The sequence below is a fragment of the Phlebotomus papatasi genome, chromosome 2 (genome assembly GCF_024763615.1).
Source record: "Phlebotomus papatasi isolate M1 chromosome 2, Ppap_2.1, whole genome shotgun sequence".
NCBI lineage: Eukaryota > Metazoa > Arthropoda > Insecta > Diptera > Psychodidae > Phlebotomus > Phlebotomus papatasi.
The window spans coordinates 4514952-4531138 of record NC_077223.1 but is presented as its reverse complement, the minus strand read 5'-3'; the positions used below and the strand labels follow the sequence as shown (position 1 = coordinate 4531138).

The following is a 16187-nucleotide window of genomic DNA, read 5'->3' as shown; positions in this document are numbered from 1 at the left end:
GTTATAGATTTATCTCAGAATTGGGGGGTAGGTTAGCTATAATTTCTGGTAGGTAAAACCGACGGTTAGACTTCTATTCTGCTATTTTAGGACAAAATTGTCCTTCCGGTGAGCGTCGGTGAGGTGGTTTAATACAAAATTAAAACACTCAAGGTTCCAGAGCTTCCGACACTGTATCGTTTCTTCCATTCGCGTTTGCCATAGAACACTCCTCAGAGCAGTGAACAAGTGGAATGGTTGTGTGGATGTCATGAGACGTCCAGCCCGATCCCATCCTGTGTTCATAGGAGGATAGCCGAAAGGAAATTTCGGATGGATCAATCGAAAAAATAATAATGATCAATGCGCCCTCGGTAAAGGATTGCTGATAGGGTCGCCAAGTCAAGTTACGGATTTTAACTCTTTTTAACTCTTTCGTCTCCTTTGGGACTCTGGGTACCCGTGGAAAAAAGAATTTTTTTAGACTATTTAGAATCGATAAAATTCCGATTCTTCTGGATAATTACAAACTATAAGGATGTCCAAATCTAGGATATTTTTTGCAGGATCCCAATTAACTCCTGAGCTAAGATATTTTTTGTCAAAAATCGTGAATTTTCGATTTTCTGCTTCCTTGCACATATTGTGACTTTTTTCATATTTCTAGACCCGAATAAGGAAAAACCTCTCGGGGCCAATAAGTATGATAACTATCAATTACAGATTACATAAATTCGAAAAACAATTTTTTCATAAATTTAAAAAAAAACTTGTTCAAAGTTGATGGGTACTCTCGTCCCCAAAAATCTAGAGGTCAAATGTAAGGTTATCCCGCCAATGTCCGCCATTTGCTTTTTGACACCAACCTTGTAAGAAAATTCAAGCGGGAGCGAAATTTTTGTCAATATGGCCGATAATTTTGACATTTGGCAGCGAAGGAGATTGCTTTCGGGGAAGTTTTTCCTATTCTTCCAGATTTTGGTGAATTCTGATTGTCCAGGAAGTGTTTTTTTGGCTCTTGAGAAAGCTTAATGTGTCTGCAATAACATCCTGTTGAGAGAAATGTGTGTTAAAGTGTTATTCTGTGAAATATTTTGAGGAATCTGTTGGCAAGCAGGAGCTGGGTGTCCTTTTTAGCACTTCCTGGACATCCCACAAGATACTGGTCAATAATTCTTCTTGTTTTAGTGATCAACATTGTAAAGGAGTCATTTGACATGCAAAAATAATTCACAAAATTGATATTATTGGCTTTTGGAAAATTGAAGTTTGTCCAAGTTTCTATCTTTTGCGTTCTGTAGGGGACGAGAGTTCCCATGAGTTTTCCAATTTCCCAGAGGCGGAGAAAATTCTTTCTCTACAAAAGTATCATATTTGACCACTAAGACTTACAATAAAGTGAGTTTGACTGAAATTCGTTCGCTGGATATGTTGTGGTCCGGAAAGAGTTAATTAGAATCAGGATATGTAAATTCCATGGTATTTTTTCAAAGATCTCACTGTCACTTGCAACCACTGCAAGATACTAAAACTTATTCGAAAGATCAGACACCGAATTTTCGAAATTCGCTTTTAGCGCTCCTAGACATTGTTGCTCGAAGTTATTACGTTCTTAAAACAAACCCTTTGGTTGAACTTTTCATAAAAAAATGAACAAATTCCTCCTGAATTTAACTGAGCAGCCCCAAAGCACACAGCAAGTCTCACATTTTATATCAATAAATTAGTGTCAATAAATTATCCTTACATAGTAATTACCAAAAACAAAATTTGATATGAATAATCTTAAATTCCATGATGTTTCTTTTTGTGATAAAATTGTCTCACTTCTTATAATTACTTTGTCAAGATTTCTCCTTATTTCTCTACAATCTCATGCTCAAATTTCTAAAGAACTTGTTCGATTGAGCATTTTTTTCATTGACTAGAAATTTCAAATTTTAACTCTATAAACACGATATTCGAATCTCTCCCTCTAGATTCTTGTTTTTCTCCATTTAAGGCAACACAAATTAGGTTTCTTTTGATTTTCACACCTTTTGTCTCGGCAAAGAAAAAACCAAACAGCACACCGACAAGCAAAAATATATCTCTCACGAGAATTCAATTTTTTTTGTGTGTATGATTTTGGGCATCAAATTTAAAGCTTTCTGAAATGTCCAAAACCCACGGAAAAATGGATTTGCAAGTTGTGGCTGAATCTTATTCACACGCCAACTTGCCATCAAAGCTACTCAGAGCAATGGCAAAGGCTTGCAAAGCACACAGAGGATATCGGAAATCCATTGTAAAAACATCCTCAGACGTCCGACCAAATTGCATGACGATGTAGTCGGGATCCGAGTCATGGATGAGCTGGAAATTCTTCACGGACGCCTGAGTGACGCGTCCATGAAAGTTCAGCACGTAAGACTGAGTTTCATCATTCCAGACTGGCGTCTTATTGTGCAGCTCAACAATGTTGTCTGTATTCTGAAAAAAAAAGAGATGATAATGAATATGACTGCATTTCCTTAAGGTTTGAACTGGGTCGACTGGAGTTGAAGTTCTCTCGAATAAAGGTTTTGTTTATCTCAAAGCAATCCCTTGAAGACTTTGTATATTTTTCTGGATAAACGCAAATAAAGATCTTCGTTAACTCTAAGGTGTCTCCGGGATTACAACCACGAAATATTTATGAGGAGGTTGCCAAATGGGTACACAAAATGGCTCCATTGAGTAATAACCTTTCGAAGAGATAAAACCAATTCGAAAATCTACCGGAAACCTAAAGTGCAAGTATCCTTTGTTCGCTGCTTTAGCGCTGATTGTTCTCTATAAAAGCAAGATTGTTACGAAAACTCGCAAGGACCCATCCGCAGGACGGACATTTCGACAGCGACATATGCTACGTGCCTGGAGCGAGCTGATGGAAAGTAGTCCGTTCCCTTAAAGGGACATTATAACCACCTAAGTGAGTAAGTAACTTGCTTAGCGTGCGCGGATCTCTCCCATACTTTAGCTGCGTACTCTGCTACGGAAAATGATAGTGCAAGAGCAGACATTAGATTACAGTGGGGGCGGTACCTCGCGGAACCGCTGCACCCAGGCCTCCTTTTGGGTCCATTATGTATTCCCGATTAAATTAATCCCTGTTAAGGGCAAGATGGTTCAACCCAGCCCGTTTTTTAGATAAACAAACAGAGCGGTTTCAATCTTGACAGGTCTTCATCAAACAGCACCGCTTTACCTAGCAGCATTCGTTTGATGTTGCATAAGCTGGGGCAGTCACACACATAGTGAGTGACCGTCTCCTCAGTTTGATTGCATCCTCTGCACATTATGTTACACTGTTACACAGACAGTGACCGGTTAGAACATTAGCAATCTGCTGGGCTCTTCAGCGACTGCCTCCCACCAGGTACGCTGTCCTTTTCTTATTCAAGTTGGTCATGAACAGTTTGGACACGCGACAATGTTTAGTTGCGGTCCATTCTGTTTGATGAAGTTTTAATAAATCCTCCTGTATAATAGATTTCCTCATTTGCAAGGAAATCCCTACAGCAGGTTCGGGACTAATGAAGGCGGTCCGCTTCATCATTTCCCACTATGCCCCTGTGTCAAGGTACCCAATGTAGACCGACGTCACATTTCGGTTAGGCCGCTTCTAACATTTTTCTGCACTCAGTCTTGAGAGCAGAACGCGACTCATATCCTGTTATAGACAGAATCGCAGCTCTACTATCTGAGTAAATTTGAACTTTTCTACTCTCGATGCCAGATTCCACTAGACTCCGAGAACCAACCAGGATCGTGAAGACCTTGGCCTGAAACACAATCGTGTACTGACCGAGGGGCACTGATCCGCCAATTTGAGACTCCTAACAATGGTAACCGGAGACTGAGGATCCCACATATGAAGTGTTGCTTTAATTGATTACTTGGGTTGACTTCCCACAAACAAAATATGTCTAGAGCAGACATATGCATCAGTTTTGGCTGAGCTCTCGACTGGCGTTGACAAATTTTCGCAGCAAGTTATTTCGGGTTTTAACCTTGTTAACATTACTGCAGTGGGTCTTGTAAGTGAGCTTTCGATCGAGAGTTACTCCAAGCATGTAATTGTGTTTCAGGAAGTTACCCTCCAACCTAGAACAAACTAGAAAACTATACAAGGCAGGTTTCAAGCTGGGTCTTCACGTCTTGAAACATGTTTTCTTTAACAGCTAGAACCAAATCACCTGCGTACAAGAACTTGGACCGGCGTCAGTTCACGCACCGGTGAACTGATGTCATTTCATCCACCTAACCGATACCCTGTGTTCCATATCTGCAGCTAAAAAACCATCGTGGAATAGGACACTGTCAAGGACAAGATATCTGGAGTTGTTGATTCTAGGCAGGTTATCTCCATAGATAGATAGAGATCCTCTACCTTCAGTGCTTTCGCTGAAGTTGAGGTATACACACTCAGTTTTTGAGTAACTTACTTTGAGTCCCCCGCCCTCCAATGTCTTCTTTCAGAGATCTAGTCTACGTTATAGAAGAGATTCCTGTTTTTGTCCACCAGTACTACATCGTCTGCACAAAGCAGAGTTCATGGCATCTCGATCTGGAATCTGCAACCTATGATTTGTCTCTGGGTATACTTTATCTTTCGGATCCGCTGCACCCAGGCAACCATCAACCCGGGACCATTATTCATATGCACCCCCCAGTCCTACGTCCTCTATTAACCCCCAAGGCGGTCAATGCTACTCTAGAACTATATCACGGCTTCTGTGTACTACGCTTGCAGACACAGTATCGCTATCATATCATGTTTTCCGTTCACTAAACGCCCGTTTTTCGTCATCACTTATGAAGGATATCAAAATTCTATCTTCGTTTTAAAGGAGGTAAAGTTCACTTACCTTATTCTTCCAACTATCTAGAAGGCCCTGTTGGTGTGTATCACAGGAACTTATTCGCACACGCTGATCATCTTCTGTCATTCCTGGCAGAAGAACTGTCATATTTCTTGGTCCTTTGAACCCCAAAATATTTGTATCCTGAAAAATTTCAGAATTTTATCCCTTCAAAACTTCAGGTATGCTATCAATATTTTACAAACTCACGTAGATAATAACAGCCAAGTCCTGCCTGGGAGTATCTGAATTCATTTTGTTACCATTGTCATAAACGAAAAAAGTCGTTCCGAAGATATTCGATCGGAGCTTCCCAACAAAACCATCAGCTTGCCTTGAAAGATCCGTTGGATCGCAACTGATGACGTAGTTGGACGTCTTGCTCTTTTTTCGTTTTCGACCTAATTAGACACAATTTATTAAGTTTTATTTGGGAATTTCAGCGATCTCCCTGCATGAATTAAAATAAATTAGCTATGCATACCGGCTAATAGGAACACTTTCTTTCCATAATCTTTCTCCAGATGCAGGTAGTAGATGGGAAAGAGTCCCCTATCCATGCCTTTACGATCCCGCGTTATGCGGCATTTATAGAGAACACCCTGGAGAGCTGGAGACGTTACCCAATGCTCCACCTGCCCCACAACGTCACCCTCTAGCTCATTGCTGGGCTGTGGGGACTTTGTGTTATTGGCAGGCGAAACCGGGGTCGCTGAATTCCTCACACTTCCCACACTGTGACGCTCTCCATATTTGCCCTTCGTGGGCGTCGTTGCCACGGGTTCAATTGGCGTACTCTCCTCATCCTCATCCTCATGACCCGTCGTCGCTTCGATGTCCTGGATAAAGTCTGCGTGGAGTTTGATTGAGTCAGTATTTTGCACGCGGGGACAGAGTAGAGAAAGTAAGGGGTACTTCGGACAGGAATTTCAATTCGAATTTACGACTGAATTGTAAAACTTCTTTCTTTTGGAGTCTGACGGGGAACTTTATGCTCTCAATTCTTCCGGTGTTCGTCAGAAGGGTATTCCTCTTTCAAATTAAAAGAATCTGGTTTTTCTCCAAAGCTTTCAACCCTTGGTATGGGTCTTCTTCAGTCAAATACTTAAAAGTTTCTAAATCGATCCACTGAAGAAGACCCATACCAAAGGTTGAAAGCTTTGGAGAAAAATCAGATTCTTTTAATTTGAAAGAGGAATACCCTTCTGACGAACACTGGAAGAATTGAGAGCATAGAATTGTAAAACGTTCATAAATTTTAAATGGACGAGTAAGGTCTAGATTTGGATAAAATCGTACTGAATATACGGCTTGCTTACAGTACAGATTATTTGCTGAAGTTGAATCGAGTTATACGAAATTATAATAGTAGCACAGCGTTTCATAGAGGAACTTAGGACTTCCGTAAAGGGAGTTCGGAATATACGGACATGAGGATGTCAGTCCCACGCCCCCTAGCATCAAGCGCAGTGAATCTTACTGGATGCAGTTCGAACACCTTTAACGCCAGAAAAATTCCTGGTTACCTAAAGGGGATTCGAACCTGAGACACTTGCATCATAGAACGAGTTCTCTACTACTTAACCCATTTGACCTATTGAGTGCCCCCAAAAAGCAAGTATTTTATCTTGCTCCTCTCTCACATATTCCCACTGCGTACAAAGTTGGCAGACATGGAAACTACTCGAAAACTAGCTGAAACACAGTTGGTACGTATGGCAAATTGCCCGAATTGCTTTTATGTGGTTCAGAAAGTTCAGTTAGGGGACCTAGGGATTCGAACCCTGGACACTTGCATTATAGATCGGCTGCTCTACCACAAAGTAACTTAACTTGGTGATATGACGCTATTTAAAATGACATAAACATTCAATTTTTCTATGTTCCACACCAAGATTAAAATTCCACAAAAGCGCCTTGATTGTGGAATTCATTTCAACACTTGAGGCTCTTGTCAAAAACATCTGTTAAGATAATAAATCAATATTGTCACTAAAAATAAAATCGTTTGGACATAACTTAACTCTGTCCGAAACAGCCCCTCTTGGCTATAACTTTATTTTACAAACACTCCCTCTGCATTCAATCACGCAATGTTTCAAAAATTGTTTGGGGCAGTTATGCAGCTGATAGTTGTCTTTTTTGTCCCAGGAATGTGCATAATTTTTGTTATGAATAATTAACTAATCCGTCCCAGATTTTATCACAACAAGTACACACTTTTAAATACTGTTTTTGTTTATCATGGGAATATTGCTCTTAGCTGTTGAGAATAAGTTCCCTTATTGAGATTTGGGGTAGTCCACAAAAATGAAGACGTGTACTCATAATTATTTATGCACGTACTCTTTCCGTCACCTGGGGCACATTCGATATGGGTACCCCAAAGACTTTTAAGGATTATGAGGAACCATTATGAAGAGGTGTCGAACTCGGGCAATACCTAAGTGAAGGTGACTGAAGGAAACTCATAATGTTGCTTAAGAACGTCTCGGAATCAACTCCGAACACATGCAGGGGAATTCTGTAACATTATGACAATGTCATATGGTAAATTTAATTTTTTTTTGAGTGGTTAATTCGAAAGAAGTAATCGAATAACCGACTTAAGTCAGTTACAAAGAACTTCATAGAGCTCTTTCCAATGTCTATTCGATATGCTCACTGCGTTTTCGAATTTATCATGAAAATTCGTCATATGACATTGTCATATTGTTACAGAATTCCCTTAATGGAAACGGCTGAGTATAAAGAGGAATGTATTATTAATCTAGGTGTCCCAAATTCGCGATCCTACTGAGTTACTCATTCTCTAACATTTCTTTAGAAAAAAAACACCTGCTAATACACTGAATTATTGCCCTAAGGGTTTCGCGATGACTGAAATGGAGCCAGGCGGCACTCAATGGAAGATCATGTAAGATAACGGAAGAGAAGGACCCCATAACCTGATACGTTTCCACCTTTTTGTGGCAGGAACAGGGTCCTACAACAACGAGGTTTTGTGGCCCTACCATAATGCCATAAAAGTACCTGAGACAATTTAAACACTCAATATGTGCAGGGTCAAAGTTTTCGATTTAAAATGCAAGTGTACCGGGTTCGAATCCCCTTTAGGTTACCAGGAATTTTCCGGACGTTAAAGATGATCAAATTCCATTTAGTTAGCTCTACTGCACTTGACCGAAAATCACGCTACAACCTTGTACACCACGGTCCAGTCTTCTATCCCCAATCTATCACTTTTTCCACAAAATGATTGATCCTGTCGCCTCGAACTCTCTCAATATAATAAGTCAGCAACACACATACCCAATTCACATTTGAACTGGATTATATAATTGATTTTGGGATTTTGACCCATTCGGGATTTTGTCTTCTTGGGATTTTAGCTTTTCAGAATTAGGGCCCATTCGGAATTTTGGCCTTTTCGGGATTTTGGCTTTTCGGGATTTTCACTTTTCAGGATTTTGACTTTTTGGGATTTTAACTTTCACGGTTTTGGTGTTCAGGGCTTGACGTTAGGGATTTTGGCACATTTGGGATTTTGGTCTTTCCGGGATATTGGTCTTTTCGGGATTTTTGCCTTTTTGGGATTTTGGCTTTCGGGGTGTTGTCGTTCGGACTTTTGGACCATTCGGAATTTTGGCCCGAACGGGCCATTGGCTTTAAAGATTTTGGCGTTCGAAAGCATGGGTTTTCAGGATTTGATCCTTTTTGGGATATTGGCCTTTCCAGAATTTTGGGGATTTTAGGTTTTCTAGGTTTTGACTTTCCGGGACTTTGGCTTTTCGAAGTTTTGACTTTTCGGGATTTTGGCTTTACCGGATTTTGACTTTAGGGATTTTGGCTTTTCGTAATTATTGCGTTCGAGATTTTGGCTTTTCGGGATTTTAACTGCTGGGGATTTTCGATTTTTGGGATTTTAACTTTTCGAAATTCTAGCTTTCGGGGCTTAAGCGTTCAGGATTTTGGCGTTCGGGATTTTGACTTTGCGGGATTTTTCTGTTCGGGATTTGACTTTTCGGAATTTCGATTTTCGGAGTTTAAGCGTTCGGGATTTTGGCTTTTCGTAATTATTGCGGATTTATTTTTAGGGATTTTGGCTCTCGGGCTTTTGGTGTTCGGGATTTTGACTTTGCGGGATTTTTCTGTTCGGAATTTTGGCTTTTCCGGGTTTTGCCTTTTCGGAATTTCGATTTTCGGAGTTTAAGCGTTCGGGATTTTGGCTTTTCGTAATTATTGCGTTCGAGATTTTGGCTTTTCTGGATTTTGACTCTTCGAGATTTTGGCTTTTAGGATTTTGATTTTTATGGATTTTGAATTTTCGGAATGTTGGCTTTAAGGATTTTGGGTGTTCGGAATTTTGACTTTTCATGGTGTTTGCGTTCAGGATTTTGGTTGTTCGAGATTTTGACTGTTCGGGATTTTGACTTTTCGGGATGTTGGTTTTAAGGATTCTAAAAGTTTTTGGTGTTCGGGATTTTGATTTCGCGGGATTTTTGCGTTCAGGTTTTCGTGATATGCGTCCGGAAATTTGGCTTTTCGGTATTTTGGCTATTCGGTATTTCAACCCTTTCGTGTTTTCGACCACTCGGAATTTTAGCGTTTGGGACTTTGACTAATTGAATTATATGCACGTCTAGTCTAGAAATATCTCTTGCAAGAAGACATAGTTATCCTTTGGATTGCTGTGCGCGCTGTGTCGCATTAATAATATTAGTACCTGACAAAACTGTTGCTCACATGAATTATAGCCTAAGATGTAAATTACTTATAAAATATGATCTACGGTAAATTAATCCTAAAAATAGGATGTTACAACTTTTTAATCACTAATTTCCTCCATATCTTTTTATCTGTTTGTTTTTCTATCGAATTCCTGATTCTTGAATTAAGAATATTAAATAAATAGAAATTTAGCTTAAAAAAAATTAAAATAAGTTGATAATTCTCAGAAATATTAGTAAATCGATCTGCTAATTGTTTTTAATTGTTTACTTTTCCAATAAAAATATAATTGATGGCTTGAACAGAGATTTCTCATGAGATTGACTAAATGTTTCTGCGGAAGAAAAAGCAATAAAAGATGATATTGGCAGCTTCATGCTCTGCCTCGCATTCCAGGCCAATGTTCGAAGGTGAATTGAGACTACACATAATAATTTATCTTGATATCGTTATGGGAAAAACACTTTGGATCGAAAAGTCACTCATGCCCAACGCGAGACCGTGAATAATTCAATGGAAAGAATTTTCTTCCCATTCCACAAAAACACGAAAACTCCGTGTGTTCGATGAACTCTTGGGTTTGGGGGTATCTTGTTTTCCCATTTCCGTTGCTTACCTTCGTTGCCGGTTGGGGTGGTTTTTGAGGGTACAATTTCATCAGGATTTGTGGAGTGTGTCATGAAGTGGAGGGGTCCATCGTATGCCAATGGCGCCTCGCGACTACCACGTGCTCCGGACATTGGCCGCGAGATCTGCAAGTCGCTGGCCTGAATCATTCCCGGAGACGCTCTCTTCTGCTTTATGTATGCCTCCATCAGCTGACGCTGCAATAAGGAAGAGCAACAGAAATCCTACCTTGTAGTACTCACGATGAATAAGTACATAGTGCATTAGTCAGCATAAAATACCCAAAACACAATTCTCGTTGATATTTTCAACAATCCTCCCCCGCGCTCAAAAGCGATCAATATATGCTTTTGTTAACACTCTCTCCCTTGGACTCGTACTATTCTCAACTAGAATAAACGAAACTTTAATTTCCACCAGTGTTTCTCTTTCTAAGTGCCCCATAAGCACATTTTCCGCTCTGTTTGTGCTGCAACGTGCTCTGCACTTGGTAAACATTTAGTTTTTATGTTCCTTTTACACTTGTCTTCGTTGATATGCAAATTTACATTATTCTTCATATGCCAAAGCTATTAGTGAATTTAAAATTCATGAAACCAAAAAAAAAATAAAGTTTTTCGATTGATTTATTTTTAGCGGCTTAACTGTTTTTCCACCGTGGGAACTTGCAAGCTTGACCATGGTTTGGCACCTAGAAAATCTTATCCTAATAGAATTATTAAAAAAGAGGGATTGGCAAAGCGTTTCAGCTGTGTAGAATTTTCATAGAAATGTACCGGAGCATTACTGCATCTCTAATATTAGGAGCGATTCTTAACAATCTCACCTACTATAATCCTATCAAAATTTCATGTCCCCCGATCGGGCCCTAACTTTGCCAAAATGTGTTTTGCCACTTCCTGATTACGTATGTATCGGTGGCTAAGTTACGTTCTCGGCCGGCCGACCGGCCGCTCTTTGGAGCTTAATAGCTCCCAAACTAAGAAAGATATCGACTTGCGGTTTTCGGTAAAGATTATAAATATCGGGTGAAAATTGCAACTTAGTGCATTGATCCCCCACCCCTTTCAATTAGTATCAAATTTAAGGTCCCCTGACCCCCCCCTGACCCGAGCTAAAAGGGTCCAAAGAAATTTCTTAACATGGCCCAAGCTCCAGTTCTAATTGTCAGAATTTAAAAAGTAAGGGCGTTTTGGAAAGCTCTCATAAAATATCACTTCTCTTTTGACATCAAAGGTTCATAAAACCACAGCTAGGGGCGTTATTATTAAAATTTTTTTTTCTCAATTTTCTAAATTAAATATCTCAAAAACTGCATTATACGAATCGGGCTCAAATTTTAGTATGTTATAGCCGCATATTATACTTAATAAGCAAAAAAGAACACTTAAGTTGCTCCATAACCTCTGACCCGACTTATAAGGGGTCAAAGTTCGAAAATTGACTGATCTATATCTCTGTTTCCAATTAACATTTTGACCTAAATTTTGGTACAGTAGAGTTCCTCAAATTTGAACAATATTTTCAAAAAACATAACGGAATTGATGTGAATTTCACTTTTCCTAAAATAATCCTTTAAGGACGATTAGGTCACCGGTGACCCAAAATTAAAATTTTTCCCTCGACCATATCGACGCTTCCATTTCATACTATGCTATCTCAGAATGACAACATTTCAGGAGAGCCATTTGAAGTTGGCGATTTCCTATGCTCCCTGTGTAATTTTTTTTCGAAAAAATGGAATATCTCGTTACCCGGACGTCGGATGACCACTAAATTTTCAGCAGTTGTAGGTCTCGGTCCCAGGAATAACATATCTCTCGGAGTAATAAAAGGCTAAGTCGACTTGGCATAGTATGGAATGGAGCCGTCGATATAAAGTTAAGTTTTGCTCAAAAAAGCCAGAAAATTTTTTTTCTGACCCTCAATTTTTGATTTTGACCGGCGCCGGGATGGCTTCGCGTGTACCCACGACGACAGGCAGCTCTGATAAGCTAATCGACAACTACTGTCGCCATAGTGAATCGTGAATGGCAAACCTGGGGTGAAATGATTACTTTGACCAGAGGAACCACCACTAAAGGAAAAAGTCGTTTTTACTTTCGAATCTGGCAATACTAAAAAAAAGTGGCTGATGTTGCATTTATATTTTAATGTTTTTAGGAATTTTTATTATTCTTGAGGAATTCTTCTTGCATAATTTTGTTGGAAGAGGTCTAATAAATATGAAAAAAATCGATAATTGTGATAAATTTGTGACACTTGCAGGTTGTTTGAGACCAAAAGACAGTTCGTTAACAAACACTTATAGAAAGTTGGAAAATTTTTATGTTTTTTGTAAGTTTTTTATTCTTTTCTTCCTTTAGAAAGAAAAGAAACTATTCTAGAATCCTTACAGTGCAAAGGATGTGAGATTTTTGCAATTCTTAAAGGATAAAAAGGAATTTCTTTCCAGTCAGTGACATTTCTCGTGTTCCAATGGAGTTAATTTCAGTGTCCAGAGGGCTTCGAAACAGATCACGGATTGCCTAGAAGTCTACCTAGAACCTCCGGGGCCTCCTCAAGAGCAAATAGAATGCCAGGATGCCTAAAAAAAAAATCATAAAGAGCCCCAAAACAGATGAAAAATCTGGTCTGGATACTATCTTTAGCATAATAACTGTCATACTAAAAAAAAACTTAAGAAAAAACAGTGAAAATCACAGAATTTTCTCACAAATTTCTTTACTGGCCAATTCTTTAATAATTTTTAATGAATTTATTATGGAAATTTGGTTACTTCCGTGCAAAATTACGTGAAAAACATTGACACAAATGTCGCAAAGGGCACCGTCCGCCATCTTCTATTTGACAACTGAATCATTTTGGTGCATTTTTTCGAGCAAAGCAATCACTTTTTCAAGACATTTTCCCGAGGATTTTCCACGAACAATTCACAAAATAAATAGCGACAAATGCTTCCAAAACTCACCAATTTTCTTTTCCAATTCATAAATTACCGATATTCTGCATGATTTTCATAATTTTCGATGAATTATGAAATGTTGCAAAAGTCGCTGGACTACCCATATTTAGCCTATTTTTACCATCAAATCACGTCTTTTAACCAATTCTGTGTCACTAAACTAATTCTAAAAACTATTTTCTTTATTCTAACACCAATTTTTATTGAAATTTCATTAATTAAACTTCACAAATCGACTTTAAAAAGCAATCTCGGCGACGTTTTTTTTTTTTTTCAAATGCTGGCGACTACCACTACAAAAGCAGAAAAACGACTTTTTCCTTTTATGTTGGTTCCTCTGCTTTGACTCTCGCTAGTATCGATTCGACACTATCGATTCCCTAGTATCGTTAGATCCAAATGATGAGATGAAATGAGTGTCGGCTCTTCTCGCATTGTCTACTCGTTATTGTGACACTTTGGGATAGTACAAAATAACCTCACTCTTGGTTGTTTTCATTTTGCAATTGGAGTTCTTTCAGTGATTTAATTGATTTTAAATGAAAATATAAACTCAGAAACATTTTTTTCATGGAAAGTGTGATATTAAGGTAATTCAACATTCATATTGCGCGAGAAGGTACAAAAATTTTGAAATCAAAACCACTCTTTGGAGCTTCCCGGAAGATAAGTAATAAATTTTCACTGATACAAAAACCTATATAATCAAACGTGTCTTTTTTATTTGCTTCAGATTTTTACAAAATAATTAATCCTCGAAAACTTGCTGAACTGCTGTTAGTGAAGAAATGGTTCCAGGAATCTCAGGAATGATATCCTTCTCTATTCAATCAGTGCGTGGATTATTGTTCGATTGTGGTGCTTTATATAGTTGTCAAAGAAGGACAGAAGCTTCGAAAAAAAAACTAACGGATCTGTGGTCATGTACAACAACTCATGAGTTCCGGCTGGACAGATTCAACTTAATCACCATACATAAGATATTTCTCCTATAACTTCCTGGACAGCAGTGCTTTAAACATGACACCGAGCATGGTAAATGTTTCCTTCGATGAGCCTTTCTTAGTCGGTTCAAGGATAATTTTGTGATGGATTGAACATTATCAACATAATAAAATTTTCCGCATTCGATTTGGCCTAGAATACAGTAGACTCTCACTCAATCGGCTCTTTTTCAATCGGGCGACAAATTTTGTTGGCAATTTTCACGTTTAATTATGAAGCTAATTCGCTCAAATTCGCTGTAGTTCTTCCTATTTTATCGTGATTCTTTATAATTGAGCACTTTTTGTGGAATTTACAAAGGATTTGACGCTCAATTCTATCGCTAAACCGGATGACATTTTGCCCCATATTCCTGATTCCCCATATTCCCGATACAGTAGACGAGAGTTTACTGTATTTCAAACAATGCCATACTTCATAGTGGGCCCAGAATAAATAAAATTTTACAAGAACTTTTATTTACTACTTAACAAAATTAATAGAGGATTTAAGGGAATAATAGAGGTATTTACTTACTAAAAAGTGTAAAATTTTCACTAAAGTTCACTTCGAAAGTACAAATCGACAGCTCCAGAGGTGTCGATAAATTAGTGACGAGAATTATCGACACTAGCGACAAAAAATGCAAGTTATCATCTCGATTGTCCGTAATCGACACTCGACAGTAGCGATAGGACAATTAGACAGGATTTTCATTTCACACCCCCTAATTCCGATCTCTACTCCAATATAAAGGATTATGCAACTTCTTAATTAAGATAACTAAGCAATGGTAATATGAAAGGGTTTACAATTTATAAAGTCCCCTATCTAATTTTATTTTCTTATAGAGCTTTATATTATACCAAAAAATCTCCTAGATTTTTGCTTAAAGTTTGAGAAGCCCTGAACGAAGTACCCTGAACATATTGAGGTATCTAGGCTACCCAGGCCACCCTTGGAAGAGTCATTTTACCAGAAATTGTCAATAACACATCCATCTAATGCAGAAGCACTTTTAATTTCTACTTCTGTCCCCAATTTTATTTTTTATTAACCACCGGGGGAGCTCTACTGATTCCCTGAGAAAGTGCTTTCTCATGTGTCTCTTCTTCCGCTCAAAACAATTAAAAGTAAACAAAGAGACGCTCTCGATTTTCTTTAGCACCTTGGGACACTTTCATTGAACACATTACTATGGGAAAACCCATCCAGGTGGACCAGGGAGGAGTGTGAGTTGGTAGTTATGATAAACTGGGGTTGAAGTTGGGGGGAATTGAATGAAGTGGTAAAAAAAGGACATGCTAAAGGGGTCATCAAGGAGAGATTACATACTTGCTGTTCCAATTTCTGATGTCGACTGTTTAGGGCCATTCTGTGGATCATTCACTGTGGGGGGACACTTGATACAACTATTTAGCACTAAAAGAATAGATTTCGGGGACTATTTAGTGGAGAAAGTGGATTTTTGAGTGCAAGAGAAGAAAATTCCGTATGTTTCGAGAAGCGCGTCGTCACGTCAACACAGGAAAACTCGTTTGACACACAAAAAATTAACACTTCCCCTCTTTCGGAATCCAATTTGGAATTTCGGCCTTTTCGACGACTTTTCGAATTGTTTGAAAATTAACGGATGGTTTGTGGAACATATTCCGGCATTCATGGCAATTTTTTTTTACAATTTGAAGACTGTAGCTTGAATTTTCACGCGGGAAATTCACTATTTGAGGAGTCTTTTGTAGAATTTTCAAAGAAAAGTACGAGATACATTTGTGTTTAGTTCAGAAAATGTATAAAAAGTGCCTATTGGAAGGGGAATAGGTTCCATAATTTCTACAAAAGTTCTCCTACCCAAGGGGGAAATATATTCCAAGTATACAAAAATACTTCCAGTGCTTCCAGTACATTTTCAGTGATTCAATAGTAAAGCAGTCAGTCAGTTCGAACGTGTTTTGCAAAGAATTTCCAAGGCGACGAGTTATTTCTGTTAGTAAGTGTCTTTTTGTCATAAAAG

At 38.6% G+C, this 16187-nt stretch overlaps 1 protein-coding gene across 1 annotated transcript; it reads right to left on the bottom strand.

Annotated features, from left to right (window-relative positions):
* Nucleotides 1–1682: 1682 nt before the first annotated feature.
* On the bottom strand, nt 1683–15726 carry LOC129802218 (protein king tubby 1). The gene is made up of 6 exons (XM_055847870.1): nt 15509–15726; nt 10213–10420; nt 5350–5715; nt 5076–5266; nt 4872–5009; nt 1683–2451 (listed from the first exon to the last, which is right to left on the bottom strand). The coding sequence occupies exons 1-6, from the start codon at nt 15557–15559 to the stop codon at nt 2182–2184; spliced, it is 1224 nt and encodes a 407-aa protein (XP_055703845.1). The 5' UTR covers nt 15560–15726; the 3' UTR covers nt 1683–2181.
* Between the last annotated feature and the right edge of the window lie 461 nt (nt 15727–16187).